We start from the raw sequence: 15865 nt of genomic DNA, 5'->3' as shown, positions 1-15865 counted from the left end.
TAAGGCTCTTTCCATTCAGTTGTCATCTAGTTCCAGTGGAAGAAAAGTCTGTCATTATACCCCGCCATTATAAATCTCATTTTCTCTGGCATTTCCTCCAAAAAAAATAAAACACTCGCAGCGAGTATTAGATTATGACCAGTAATCAGACAGGTGCTGCTAAAAATAACACAAGTATGAATAAGAAGTGACACTTTAACATTTAGCCCATCTTTGCGTTGGAATGAGACATTCTATAAGGAAAGGTGTTGTAATACTAACAGAAGAATCAAATCACAGTCTTCTGTGTATTTCTAGTGTGAAGGTACCCTGGAATGGGCATCAAGGAAGTTAAACAAGGAAAAGAAAACAAAAGCAGCACACTATAGAATGTCTTGGTTGTTAGAAAAAGAGTAAGTCTGGAAGGAATTACAAAAAGGCTTGAGTACTGAGTAACTGACTAATGGCATTCAGATGTTGAATCTGGATGTTGGCCCTAAAACTGGGGAGTTTGTTAATGGCTATTGCCTTCTCTAAAACAGGAAAAGCTGTTTTTGGCCTTTGTCGGAATTTCGGGAATCTTGAAATAATTTATTGATTTGTTTTTAATTGCAAGTATTTGTTTATAGTTTTAATAAAGAATATTTCTTCATTCCCTAACATGTCTTTGTGTTTTTTGAGTATAAAGTTGCAACACCTTTTACTAGGCTTCCTAGGATTTTTCTGTGAGTAGTTCTTAGTTTTGCTAGTTTGACAACATTGTTAGGGGGTGTGTGTGTGTTTTTCTAATATTAATTCACTAATGGTATAAATGGTCTACATTATTAGCACAACTGACATAATCTTCTAAATGCAATGTCATGGGCTTCTAAAATGATGAGGATTGACCATTTTTTCTAATTCTGGTGAACAGAAACTTTTTTTTGTGAATGAGAATGTTTATGCAGCCTCTGTCCTGATGCATTTGGACAGATAACATTTGGTTTCCGAATTCAGCCTGAAATGACACTATCGGTTCCTGCAGGCATGCAAGTTCAAATATTTCAAGTGAAAAGGCTTCTGTTATTCTTTTATGTTTATTTCATATATTGGACTCCGTGAAAAAGAAAAAGAAAACCAGAATATTGTGCAGGTGCCTAAGTGCAATTCCTTTTATATGTTTATAAGCAGCTTAACTTATTGTCAGCTATTTACACCACAGACCATTCAAGGATCCAGTTTGGAGCACCAGTTGAGCTTATATTTATAAATTGTTCCAAGTATTAGACTTACAAGACATGTATCCTAATATTATAATTTTTTAATTTGGCAAGTATCGTCAAAATACAAGATAGTACAGTTGTTAGAACGCTGTTTTACAACATTTAAATCCAGTCTACTTATGGTTAGAGTATGCTTGGGCAAACTTGGTCCAAGAGGTTTTTATCTTAGTAAAAGTCTGCATTATTCTCTTTTCTACACCTTTATTCCCAAATATCAGAAGGTATTTGTTTAGTATTAGAACCAGAAGACTGTACAGTATTTACTTGACTTGATTTTGACCAGTATTAGGGTGACCTAGTAATCTCTCAGGTTGCTGAAAGGAAGACAGTACTGGATGGACAGATAACTGGGTGCATGGAAGATGGTAACATCATTCACATCAACTTGATCTATTACAAAAAAACGGAGCAGTTACCTCAATAAGACACATTTATAAATATTTGATAGAAGAGTAGAATGTAAATAATAATGTATAAGGTTTCCAGCTTAAGGCACTGAGTTTACCCTCTCTGCTGTTAGAGCAGGTATGTTGTCACCATGTTCACATAAATTCTTGCTTTAAAATCCAATTTGCTGAAATTTAAATGTTTGGAAACTGAACAAGATTTGAAATAAGAGAGCTATTATTCATCTGAGCTGAGGAGAAAATTAATAAAGTTTTGTTATTGGGCTGCATTTAGTATGAAGTCAGAAAGCACTTTTTTGCACAAAGTGACATGCAAATATGTACCAAGTCATGTGCCTAAAGCAAATGGTTATCTATTAACTAATCAAACAAGCTTGATGAACTGAATAATATTCCAATTGTTTGTGTAATTTTATATGCACTTATGTTACCACCAATTTGTATTTCCATGCTATTATATTTTCAGCCATCAAAAGGCCACAGTTAAATAAGACTAAAATGAACAGTAGACAGTGCTTCTCATGTGAAAATGTGCTTTATACTACTGTTGGGAAAATATGCAGTCATGTACTTCTCTGGATCCTTTGATTCATTGTATCCAATGCTTTTTCAACTTCCCATAATTATGTTAGTCATAAATGCATCTTTGTGATTCTGTTGCATTGTGTAAGAAATGTATTGCTCTGGAAGACACAATATAGCGCTTGGTTTACAACTACTCATAAGCCTGTTTTTCTTTAGAGGTTTTGATCAATGCAGTCTTTTTGTATAAGTTTCATTCACATCTCCATCCCTACCTTTAACTACAGGATGGAAACATTATTGACCAGGAAGATCACTGTGTCACCCTAATATTGGTGAAGCAGTTAACCCCACTGATTTCTTGGGTCGGTCAACCTATGAATTTTCTAGAATCTATATGTTCAAAGCCCTTTAAAATATAGTTCCCTAAAAATGTAATGGTGATTTGGCTTTTAAGTTTTGTCTGGTAACTCATTTCTGTATCTTCCCCCTTTTAAAAATATGATATACCTGTGATTTCATCTTTTTCACGTTGAAGCAGTTTCAAAAGTCAAATAGTAAATTGAGTTTGAAACATTTTCTAGGTTATACGGTTATAAAGAACAGTTTAGAATTAAAATTGCCAAGAGATTACACTTTTAAAAATTGATGTCAGAAGTACTTTTTTGCTTAATCCATGGATTGAATAAACAATTATCTTCAATTGTTTTTCTATTACTACTTTCTGTATACATTATTTTACTTTTATAGCTTTAGTTTTGGTAACTAATTTTTAAATATCCTCCTCATTGTCTGTTGATTTTGTTCCCTTTTTGCTTCTGATGGGACCTGCAGTATGGATGTACAGTCTGTCAGACAGTCCAAAGAAAGGTACTTGAGGTATCTCCATAATTGCATGCGTTGTGCTGGTGGTAGATTGCATGGTATTGTCATTACTATGCGGCTTGCTGTCTCATTTGCATATGCCACCCTGTTTTGTTTATTGCACTTTTTTGTTGCACTTCATTAAAAGTGTTTAACTTTCATTTCAACATACTTGTATGTTAGTGTTATGTTTCTTATTTGTAGGATTGTAAAATCTGTGGATGAAATTGTTAAAACTTTTCCTAAATTTATCTTATCAAGGCTGTTATTTTTTTTTCTTTTTAAGCCTTAACAGTGAACATGCGGGGAATATTCCAGTTTGGCTCAAAGACAATTCTTCATGTCCTCAGTTTGCATATTTCTCGATGGTCTGGGATTTTTCGGGTGATTTTCTATGTAATAAACTGAATAAGTTATAGCGTAATGAAAATTGCATAATTAGATCTGGACCACCCAATATATTCTACCTTGGGATAACCAAACTTTTTGTAACAAAATGTTCCATCAGTTGCTTCATCCATTTATTAAACCTGATATTTACTAAGAAATGTTCAAGTGGTTTGTTTTCTTACAGTCCTGGACAGAAGTCTGAGGTGATTTCTGGTAATATTAAGCATCTCCACCATTAATGGTACTTAACACTCTGCCACATCTCCAGGGTCCTGGATTTCCTTCCCAGCTTCATATATTCCCAAAGGTTTTTTTTCTAGGTATACAAATCTGCTTCTGTATTCTAAAGAAGTAAATGTTAATCTAATTAGTATTTAAAATCTATCCCTAAATCAGGGTTAGTGTTTGCCTTATGATGGATTTCATTACATCTTGCCTGAAGAAGGGGCCTGAGTTGCCTCGAAAGCTTGCATATTGTAATCTTTTTAGTTAGCCAATAAAAGGTGTCATTTTGCTTGGCTTTTCTCTACATTCATAATGGCTAATATGGTACAACACCCTAGTACTACACCCAGCATTACAAACATGATCTTATCTTTTGTGGGGAGCAGTGGGAAATCTGTCTTTGTTTTAAACCTTATCTCATATACTGTCCCATCAACTTAGTCATCTGAGACAAATCCATATCTTGAGAACATAGTTGCAGTCATTCCTAGGGTGCACAAACCCTCTCCGTTACTACAGAAGTATAAGCAGCAATAAGGTTATGTGTTAGAGTTTCATTTTTATCATTTAAAACAGAGAGATGTTGCCCTTGAATGCATGTTGCTTAATGTGTTTATGCCCATAGGATGGATAAATTGATTCTCAGATAGGATTGCACATATTTTGTTTGTTGATTTGATAAAATCAAGCTACATTGAGTGGTGTGTGGATGTATTTTGGAATCCAGGAGAGTTAACAGTGTAAATTACATGTGAAGTCAGAGTTTTTTGTTATTCCATTTTGACAGTGCTTTGGGCTTCCAGCTCAAATGGGTTTTCATGGATGGAAAGAATAAGAACAGCGTGGGCAGTAACTACATTAGCTGCAGAACTTAGCAAATGGATAGTAATAGAAGGACAGTATATACTCAACACAGTAAAGATGTGACTGAGCAGAATCGAGACATGCTATGTTTCAGTGTGATTTTGTTTTAATAGAACAGAACGTTACAACAGTATACTTCTCAATCACACAAATAATTATGACATAACACATACAACAATTTGCTTCAAAATCAATCTAGAAAAGACAAAGTGAAAAAAATACAAAGAAATAAAAATGATTATTTTTAGGGAAAACAGACAATTTGGCCCTGTTTCTTGTTCATTTAACTCTTCTAAAGTCTTGTCAAGACTTTGAAGTTCTCCAAAATTCTACTTTTGACAGAACCACTAGACATCTTAAATTTTGCATTAACATCACTCCCTGCAGTCTTGTTGTAGAATGGATTTTAAAGTAACAGCTAGCTTCCACTCTACTAACTCTCATAGTAAATGTAAAAACCTCAATGATGTTACTTTTGAATTTATGTTTGCTTAAACTAAAATGATTCAGCTTGTTCAATCTCCTCTCGTCAGTCATAGCCAGCCATCTTATCATCACCCAGGCAGCTTGTGTCTTCATATTCTGTTGTCCTGCTATGTCCTTTTTGTTATATGTCCAGTACTCATGATAAGATTTAATAGAATAATTAGACACCTTCAATAGTTCATGCAATAAAACTGTAAGCGAAGGTTTTATATACTTAATCGTTTTAAATTGATATGATTTCTCAATGATATTTTGTGTGTAACAGTAATGGTATTTATGTTATGACATTTCATTATACAAGTTAGGTATGAATAGTAAGTGCAGAAATGGCTGTAAACTTAAACTTTGTCTGCAATATTGTCACACTGATTGTCATAATTTCTGCTTTACCCTACAAAAGTTTTCACCCCATAAAGGCTTATTATGTCTCACTTGGTGGTGTTATTCTGTAATGTAGCTTGCCATATCTCACTGAATACTGAAGGCTCGTGTTTTTGTCATGTGATACCAGGAACAGTTGTTGGGATAACAGCCTCTGTTACCACACTGGGCTGTAAATGAAACTTTCATTCCTATGATGTCAGAGGATAATAGAAAACAGATCTCAACAGAAACAAAAATCCTTTTCTTCCACTATCTCTGTTGTCCTAAAGGAGGGAGGATGAGACACCACAAACTTTTTAGTGTCAAATTTATTTTTTTTTCTTTTTCAGTCCCCATGAGACAGGAGTGACACTGGGATTTTATTAAGAAAAGGACTTTATTTTCTTTTTAATATAAATTTAGTTTCTACTCACTGATTGGAGAAAAGGAGAGATGTAGAGCAGTTCAGTCTATAATGTAAGAATGTGGTGTGGGTCTGTCCACCACAAGTATCTGTCCTCTGTTCTGATCTGTCCATGCTTGAATATAAAACATTCCCTTGATATATATATATATATATATTTATTAACCTAAAATTAAAATTGGGTAAAAAATTAAACAAACATTTTTTAGCACTTTGTTCCTTCCTACAGGAGCATTGCTGTAAATAATAAATTGTAAAATACATGTAGTTCATTTTAAAGCATTTACTTAGAAGAATGACAATCTTGAAAGAATTTCTAATTTTTATTTAGTCAGTCACTGTACATTTTATATAGTGTATTTTATAGTAAAACACTATCACAGAGTGCATTCCAAAGCAGTTGCACACTCTTTGACATGCTCATATGTTTGAAACTTCAACTATAAATCTTAGGATTGTATTTCCTTTCATTACGTTAGATTTGTGTTCTAGGAATTTATTAATAATTTGCAGACCCTAGTCATGAAAGTATTAAAAGCCACAACAAATATTCTTCACACTTTGGTGTGCAGCTAATTTTTTAAAATACTAAAAAGTTTTTTTAATGTAGTGAAAAAACATTAGAATAAAAGTAGTATCATGTACCTGTTTTTGGAACATATGGCTCTTGTTGCTGATTATCTAAGTGATTTGTATTCACTGAAACAAAGAAATTAATGATGCAGTATGTTTTAAATTAAGAGATTACATTTTTATATAGCAGCTTTCATTTTTATTACAGAAAATAATCAAAAGCTTGTTTGAAAATACTTTAATTCTGTTTTGCTAGCATCTCTGAGAAATGCAGTAAGCTAGTAAGAGTATTAGCAGGAACACATTTTATTTTTTTTTTTAATACAGCGAGCTGCTGCACAAATATGTGACATGGGTAGGTATCAGTCCTCTGGAACTTAAACAAGCAACAAGAACAACACATTTCAAGCAGCTGTCTACTGGGTACACTACTACTTTAGTTACTGGTGTGTTTTTTATGTCATGTGTCAGTACAAAGCAGTTAGATTTTTATCTCCATATACCTTCAGACTTGTAGTGTTCAGTTTTGTGGAAAAAAAGAAGACACTTAAGAGTTATAAACCTTTGGTCAATTGTACTATTTTTGTAATATTTATCACAACAGGGAAGAGTTTAACAACATTTCTATACATTACCAAAGCTAGCAGTTTTTACAGTGGTCACTTGAAAGACAGTAAGAGATTACAGCTGCAGTGAATTAGGTTGGATCATTTTATTATTGTATTTTGTAACTCCATTGGTTTCTTTCCAGCTGTGTGACTGTATATGTCGTCACTAAAACAAAAAGAAAAATACATGACTTGTCTCTGATATTGGGTGAGGTGCCTCATCATGCAAGGAGTATCCTTTCTGAAACTTGCCATATGTTGAAGGATCAGTTTCCAGATAAGTGGTTAAGTAGCAAGAGCACGGAGACTTAAAAGCCTAATATTATAGTTCATTTTCCAGCTTGCCACAATCAATACAAAACTCTTGAGCCTGAATTGACTGCATTTGCACTCTTGATAGAGACATCTGATATTGTGACAGTACTGTACATATTGCCAGGTATAGCTATAGCTACTCTGTAGACACTGGCCATTGGAATGCTACCCAGGACAGTTAGTCGATGAGTATCTAAAGTCTCAACAACTTAAATTTCAAGCAAGTGCATTATTACTTTCTTCCTCCTTACAATGTTCACTGTGATTTTTATTTACAAATATAGCCCAAAATCTTTGTTTCATATTCCACCCTAGCCTAAAATCTTTGTTTCATATCCCTGCCCTGTCACTGTCTGCATGTGTTTACTTATTCCCTCCTTGGTGTTTTCCATGAATGTCTAGGTTTTCTACCATCTCCCAAAGACATGCTTGTTGGTTTATTGTGGATTCTGGACTGGTCTTCTGTGGATGAGTTCAGATATGTATGTGAGTGTGCTCTACAATTAGTGGGCTAGCACAATGTACAGAGTTGTTTCCCGCCTTTGATCTGATGCTGGTGTGATTGACTCTCTCTGTATCTCTTTAAGCACTTCTCAGACATCCTAGATTAACCAGTCAATTTTGTGCTTTGTTTAATTATCTTTTGTTCCATCATTTTGTTTTCATTATTGTGAGAGATACAAATAGTCTGTAAAATTTGCTTCAGGAAATATCTTTGAACAGCAGCTGAAATTATCCAAATAATTTTATATAGTAGTAGAGATGCACAATTAACTATGCATCATACTGGCATTGGCTAAAAAGTAATTTAAAAATAATATTTTGGCATTGGGTGTGATTACATATGTAAATGACAGACATACTCACTGATTACCATGTGGTTTGCTGGGTAAAACACTGGCTTGTGTGGTTACATTTAGCCATGAGTGCCAATAACAATATGAATATAATGCAAAAATTTATGTATTTGGCTTGATAAAATGCAAAAAAATAAGTATAACTGACCATCTGACAAGGTACCAAATAGGCCAGTACACTGCCTGCTTCAAGGCCAAATGGGTGAACCTACATTGTTTGCACTATAGAGTACTGCTGCTTTGTCAGCTGAGCTGTTATTTAAGAAAGTTAATACGTTCAGTTGAAACCGTCTAAAGTAAAATCAATTAGCTTCATACTCATAGCTGCAATACATCATGTTACCATTTAAAAACAAGTACACAATAGTATAAAGACTGAAGAGTAAATGCTACTTTTGGTTGATTATTTTCTGAAGCTAAACTAATTGCCAAAAGACAAAAGCATTCTAGTAAGACTAGTCTATGCTCTGATAAGTCATAAATTTATTTTGAAAAACTTGGAATTTCTGCATAAATAAAATCCAGCCATCATCCAACCTGCTTTATCCTAACTACAGGGTCACAAGGGTCTGCTGGAGCCAATCCCAGCCAACACAGGGTGCAAGGCAGGAAACAAACCCTGGGCAGGGCGCTAGCCCACCGCAGGACACACACACATGCACAATTTTAGGATCGCCAATGTACCTAACCTGCATGTCTTTGGACTGTGGGAGGAAACCGGAGCACCCGGAGGAAACCCATGCAGACACGGGGAGAACATGCAAACTCCACGCAGAGAGGACCTAGGAAGTGAACCTGGGTCTCCTTACTGCAAGGCAGTAGCGCTAGTACTGTGCCATTGTGCCACCCGCATAAATGCATTGTAAAAAAAAAAAATTCTAGGTTTCTTTATTACTATAGGAATCAGTATGCCTACCATAGGAAAAATCAATTATACAGTAAGTAATGGCCTAAATACTTATTTCAGCATCCATAATATAGTACTGTATAGTAGCTTGCAGAACTTGACTTGAAAAAAGGAAATTGAAATGTTAGATTAGTGTAGATCGTATCTATCCCTGGAAATGCTGAAAGTATATTGTTATGGTTGCAGTATGGCATATGCTATACCAGTTAAGAAGTTTAACCTTGTCTGTGTCTTGTACAAGTCATCCAAAATGTGAAATTGCCTCATTGTCATTATAGAGACGAATGATGAGAAAAATGGTCTGCTATTTTACTGTACTTTTTATATTTATGAATTGGTTGAATCAGGTAATGAAAAAGTGCCTGGCTGCATGCCAGCTATTTTTAAGTCAGAATAATTTCATACATATGCAGTCCTTTTTTTCTTACTTTTTTAGTACCTGTTTACCTTTATTGTATTAAGTCCTTTAGTTCTTACGTTTTTGGTACCTGTTTGCCTTTTTATAATATGTCCTAATTTTTTTTTTGTAGTTAAAAAAACAGCTGAGTTAGAACGTTTCAATTGCTGTTATTGAGCTGGTCTTGGTGAACATTAAATGGCATCTGTTGTACATTGGTGGATCAGTGGAAAATTAAATCCCCAATAGGAATAAATGAAGTTTCCATAGTTAAATAACACTTGGTGTGACAGAAGTTGATAGTTTGTGGAAAACTAGATTTAAAATATTGTATGATGATAATGCTGGAACATGCAGTGCTGAAATACAAATATTCATTTTATGAAGAAAGGAAGTAAGGGAGATTATGTTTTTTAAGTGCTTGCTTATGACAGCTGGTTTGCTGCAAAACTGCTTAAAGTTTACCTCATTATTAACATTACATATATTATATTCTTTAAGCAGTTGTTGACTTTAAAATCTATCACAATTATTTTGCTTCTTGTGTAGAAGGCTTTTATTGCTTATGAGCGATTAATCCACTGTAGAAATATAATAAAGGGAATACACTATTTTTTCAAGGTAGAAAATATACCTGGAATAGAATATGACAAATTGGTCTTCTATGCCAAAATTTTGAAAACGCTCTTAAGTATATTCCACAGACGTGCCATTGAATTGTGAGCCCTGCAAGCTTCCAACCAAACCTTTATTTAAATAAAAAATTTAAACTTCTGCTTTATCCAATTAGCTCACATCCTTAGGGTGCTATTATCTGCCTTCTGTGTCTGGAACAGTTTTATTATTTGGTTTGGGTAGATGAGCTTGGTTGAAATAGTTTATTTCCATACCACAAAAAAAGAGATGGTGTTGGAAAGCTGGCAGTGTCAGATATTGCCAATGTAAGCATCTGCCACTGTCAAGACTTAAAACTTGATACAATGTATTAGAACCATAGATAAATTTCTTACTGGGAAACAACTCCTTGTTGAGTTTGTACTAGACAGAAGCATTTCCAATGTTGCATATACCTGGTCCCTAGGCTAGTAGCCTGAGTGTTAAACATCTTAGCTGCAAGTTGAAGTACCATTCTTGACTCATTGTATGATCCTGAGCATATTGCTTACACCCAACTTTCCAGCTCCACATGGCCGTCTCTAACTGCAAACAAAAAAGCAGAACTGGATGAGGAGACTAGAGTTTCTTTATCAGTTCCAGACCAAAGTGAGATGTGTCAATCAGTGTATACAGTTAGCTTCTGGCAGTTTTATGATTTTCTGTGCATCAAGGCCAGGGTAAGCTTACTTTGTGCTCTTAATTGCTGCCCTGACTACTGTATACCTAAAATTTGCGGCAGACAGACCTCTTGCATCTCTTTGCATCTATTATGATCTCTAGGGGTCATTGCAACACTCCAAACCCCAGGCACAATTGTATAGAAACATGTCCAGATATAACCTTCTTCTTCTTTCGGCTGCTCCCGTTAGGGGTTGCCACAGTGGATCATCTTCTTCCATATCTTTCTGTCCAGATATAATGAAAGGGTTTATTTGCATTCAAATGCCTTGCAAAGGCTTTTGCAATTTTCAAGCCAATTGTTTTTCTTCATCTTCCACCCTTCTGAGATTTGTCACCTTCCATGGGACCCTGGCTCACCTGGCTGTGATCAGGCGGCTCCTAAGACCTGGAGAGTACTTCCGGTGCTAGGGCATAGTAAGTTGGAAGCACTTCAGAAGTCCCATGAAGAAGGGACTATGAATCCCAGCAGCTCCCCCTGGCAGCCCCCATGGAGCCCAGCAGGGCTGTCCCACAGGACTATATATCCCTATGGGTATCTGTGTGAGAATCCCAACCCAGGGATACTGCCATCTGGTGTACTAAGGGAGGAAATGTTCAGCCATACTCAACTACCCTCGTCCTTCCATTCCATTGGCCTCTCAGATGGGTAGGAATCTTTGTTCAAGACCAGGTGGGATGCCAGTCCATGTGTGCCATCCATTACACTGTTTGACATTGTATTGCTATACACATTATAACAACTAGGCACGTTTTTGCTGTCCATTTTTGGATCTGTGATGATGTGACCATGATTTAAACAAATTAATTTGTGTCCAGTTTTCAAACAAGACTAAAGACCCGTTTTTTCTACCTTTGAGTTTCTGCAGCATAACATTTTACTTTTTGGTCTTTCTCTGTTTTTGTGATTTTTGTCTTGTAATTTTTGTGCTAGGGTTTGAATTCTGAATCCAGGTATGCTTTGTTGAGAGTTTGAACATTTCTCCCATATTTGCACATTTTTATTTTTCTTCCCAGAGTATCCCTCTTGGTTTGCTCCATCAAGGGACTAATTGCATTATTGAAATTGTGTTGTTTACCAGAGGATCAATCAATTTAATTTGTGGTGCACTTATATTTATCAAATGTTGCAGAAACAGGCACCAGCTCCTTACAACCCAAATTGGAATCGAACATTTATAAATTTTGTGTTGTCTTCATTTGCAAGCCTAAACCTCTTTGTTATCTCACTAATTTATAAATGTAATGAATTATTATTATTATTAATTGTTTTAAATTTTACTGTAGATAAAATGCACTCTAGATCATTTTCAATGAAAGCATCTGCTAACTAAATGAATGTATTCTTTGTAAATGTAACAAAAACAATTTTAACAAAAACTTTGGAGCACAAATTAAAGTCACTTCTTCATGGAGAAATCAAAAATCTAATGAGTTATCCAGCAGTGTAATTCTCCATAAAGCACATATTTATGGTGTGATCTATCATTTTTAAAAAAAATCCCTCTCCCAGTCAGGGTTACAGGAAACCAGAGCCTTCATTAGCAGCTACAGGTGTAAGGGTAGAATTGATCCCATATAGGACATTAGACTATTTTTATATGTGCACAAGAATCTGAACATGAAGGCAGTTTACCTTGACAACATTTCTTAGTATTGTGGATGGAAAACTGAGTCCCATAAGAAAACCCACAGAAGTACAGGGCGAACATACTAACTCCACAGAGAATCTATTCCTCACCAAAATTAAACGTAGTACAACATCATTTGAAATTTTTTGTACTTGGCAGAAAGACGTTTTCTCGGGTTATGAGGAAATCATTTTTGTGTTTTGAGAATGTGGGTGTTTGCTTTGTTGTTTCTGCTCATGCAAAAATGCTTTAATACTATTTTTTTTTACTTTTTTTTATACTGTTTTACTATAAAATAAGAAAGATAACTGCTATTCTTTTCAAACAAGATTTTGGTAATACACAATAATAAGATATTCTGAATGGTAGAAAGGTTATTTGGCAAATCCTTTATTGCCATCTTAAATAGTGATATAAATGTATCTTTTTTAAAAATATGTAAATGTATATATGCAATTGTGATATAGGCAGACTAAGGGATTTACTCAGGTGATTCTGTCCACAGTGAGAGAATTAATTCAAGCACCCCAGATGTTATGTCATTCTGTTTGCCTGTAGCATTATTCTAACCTGTCAACATTCAGTTTAGTGTGGTTTTCTGCCTGCATGTTGTTACATTTTCTTCTACGTCTGTTTCTAAATGCAGGACTAAACTTGTTGTACCTTACCCAGGACTGTAAATGTGCACTCTTGCTAACCACTCATTTTGAAATTTTCTTTGTCTGAAAGTGTCTTCTATATAAAAATAATTGTACTAAAAAGTTCGAGACAGCACTGATTTTCCACAGAGAATTGGTTGTTGCATGTTTTAAGTAAAATATTTTAATTATTTATGCCAATGGAAAGGTTTAATATTTTGCTTATCTACAAAGTAGATATAAACTTTAGATCTGAAAATACTGAGAAGGCTGACACCTTCAAGGCTTTTCTTCAGCCTGCTTTTGGTTTCGGCTGAGGTCCAGACTTTATGTAAAACATAAATAATGTACCTCTTTAGCTCTTATTTAGTGAACCATTGCTGTAAGCAAGAAATAAGCTTAGAAAGTAATCAAAGGCAAAGTAGAAAGTAAAACCCTTTTTACCAAGAAGCCTAACCTAAGTGCTTCCCTCTTGTGTTTCATATAAACAGAGGCCCTCCCTCCTCCCTCTTCAGCTCCATCCCACCCATATGTTTCTATTTAAGGACTGTAGGATAGGCTTATGATTGGCGTTCACAACCCCCTACTTGCTTACCCAGAGTTGGAGCGTAGCAGAGATCTTTTGCAGAGTGTTTTTCTTTTTTCCCCCCCATATCCATTCCCTGGTCCCATCCTCAGCCGACGGCTGCTCTCTCCTTTTCAGCTTTGCAGACAACACTGTGGAAGTCTTGTTTGTCAAGCTAAATTCCCTAATAGAAGACTGTTAGTATGGAAGACATTTTTTTTCAAATTCATTCTCATTTTTGGGGAGAGGAATTTGTTTTTTTCTTACTTTTCAAATGAACCTCTGTGCTGCAGTGGGGGCTGGAGGACAATTGAGCTATATGGCCAGACGCCTGGGAATATGCATTGAGCCTAGGTTCCATTCTGATTGGCTGGGGTACGCTGACGAGTTGGCCTATGGCGTGTCGGGAGCCCGGTGGTCGCTCGCGGGGAGCCATGGCTGGAAGCTGGCTGACGGCTTGCTTTTTCCCGTCCCCAGGAGCCGACAATTCAGATCCCATGGTGCTGGAGCAATATGTGGTGGTAGCCAATTACGAGAAACAGGAGAACTCTGAAATCAGCCTGAAAGTGGGAGAAGTAGTGGATGTAATTGAAAAGAACGAGAGTGGTAAGTGTTGCAAAAATCTAATTGCTTTATTTTTTCCTTGCAAAAGTTTCTTACACATGACTGTGTTTTTCTTCTCTCTTTTGCATGTGTGGCTCTCCCTTCTTCCCTGCAGTCCTGAAACTGTACGTTAGCTCCATCTGGGGGCTCTGTCTGGCAAATGATCTGTACCATTTTTCCCCCTGTTGGTTTAGGCTAGAAGCCAGATTGTTGCTTTTGGCTGGAAGAATGTCTCCCAGACTTGTATTATTAATTATCAAAGATTATATTAATGGAAACAGGGATACACTGGAAAAAGCAATGAAGACAACAACAGATCTAAAATGGCCACATTTGAGTTTTGTTTCTTTACCATGTCAGCATTTCTCACTAGCAAAGTGAGATGACTCACTGAACTGCAAATGAAGTACCAATCTGCAGAATATAACCGTTTTACTATTTGTAAAAAAGTATAAAAGATGAAGATAGCCCCTAAATCCATCAGGAATAGACTGTGCAGAGTCTTTTATTAAACACATACTGCTTCAGTTGAATTTCATAGTAATAATCACAAAGCAATTAGATGCAGTGTGTTCACAAGATACAGTATGGAGTAATTAGTCATTTAGGGTTGTTCAGTTTCATTGAATATGAATGTATGTTTAAAAATGTACAGACTTTTAATTATCTGTTTGCTCTTTTATTGTTTAGCATTTAAAAATAAGTAATAATAAATATAAACATCCTGCCAAGTTTGCTACTTGAGCTGAAGTGAGAGCCATTTTTTTTCACTGCTATTATAGTTAGTAGTAATTCTTTCAGTCTGGCATTTTAAAGAATATGCTGTTTCAAAATCAATGTTCTTTCCAGGAAAGCATTCCTTGGGCTTCTTTTAATGGCTGCAGTTTGCCATAAAATGAACCCATTTGGTAACAATGTGGTGTCCTCACAAAGCATTTTCCGTTTCTAATACTTCACAGAAGAAAGTGTAATAAATACTTGCCAGCTTTGTTAGTCCACTGCACTAGAGCAAGATAGACATTTGATATCAACTATATGTGTTTAGCAATTGTTTTCTTTTCCATCAACATAATTGGACATAATGTATTATGCAACCTGTCAATTCAGTATCTTCATAATGAGAGGATGATATAATTGTTTAGTTTTGGGATCCTTTTAACTTATAACCAAATATTGTATTATACTAATTATTTCAGAATTTTCACTGATTAGCACAGGTTGAGTCAAAGGATTTAATTTGAACATATTGCTTTGGATATTCTTTATTTAAAAGTTTTGATATAGCGCAAACAAGTTATCTTTGTTTTGAAGAGATCATATAGGATAACAGTTAAAGGCACTGATTACCTATATAATAAGATGATCTAGCAGGCTTGTGAGAGAACTTGAAAAGCCATTACAAATTATGCAAATATTTTAGTATTTTGTGGATTGATTTTACAAAAATAGATAAATGATTAAATAGTTAAGCTAAGGTGCTTTGGCAATTATAGCATTTGACAAGAATATTAAGGTGATGGAAAGAAATGACCTTGCTTTGCCAACATGCACTGCGCAACATGCCTCTTATCTTATTTTTAAGTGCAACTGAATTTTCCTTAAATATTATCAGTAGTAATAATATACTTAATTTATTATTTATAGTACACT

At 35.2% G+C, this 15865-nt stretch overlaps 1 protein-coding gene across 5 annotated transcripts in view; it reads left to right on the top strand.

Annotated features, from left to right (window-relative positions):
• The window catches only part of sh3pxd2aa (SH3 and PX domains 2Aa), a 363802-nt gene that overhangs the window by 245986 nt on the left and 101951 nt on the right, over positions 1 to 15865 (top strand). For 3 of the 5 annotated variants that reach the window (XM_039776615.1, XM_039776599.1, XM_039776623.1), the window contains 2 exons: positions 3005 to 3040; positions 14090 to 14218. In XM_039776615.1, the coding sequence (XP_039632549.1) occupies positions 3005 to 3040; positions 14090 to 14218 (165 nt within the window). Of the gene's footprint in view, positions 1 to 3004; positions 3041 to 13572; positions 13988 to 14089; positions 14219 to 15865 lie in introns of those variants that run through there. The other 2 variants (XM_039734401.1, XM_039776608.1) reach the window with 2 other exon arrangements.

Source organism: Polypterus senegalus, chromosome 1 (genome assembly GCF_016835505.1).
Source record: "Polypterus senegalus isolate Bchr_013 chromosome 1, ASM1683550v1, whole genome shotgun sequence".
NCBI classification, from domain to species: Eukaryota; Metazoa; Chordata; class Cladistia; order Polypteriformes; family Polypteridae; genus Polypterus; species Polypterus senegalus.
Note: the sequence above shows the minus strand (reverse complement) of the source record. Positions and strands in the feature narration are given on the sequence as shown.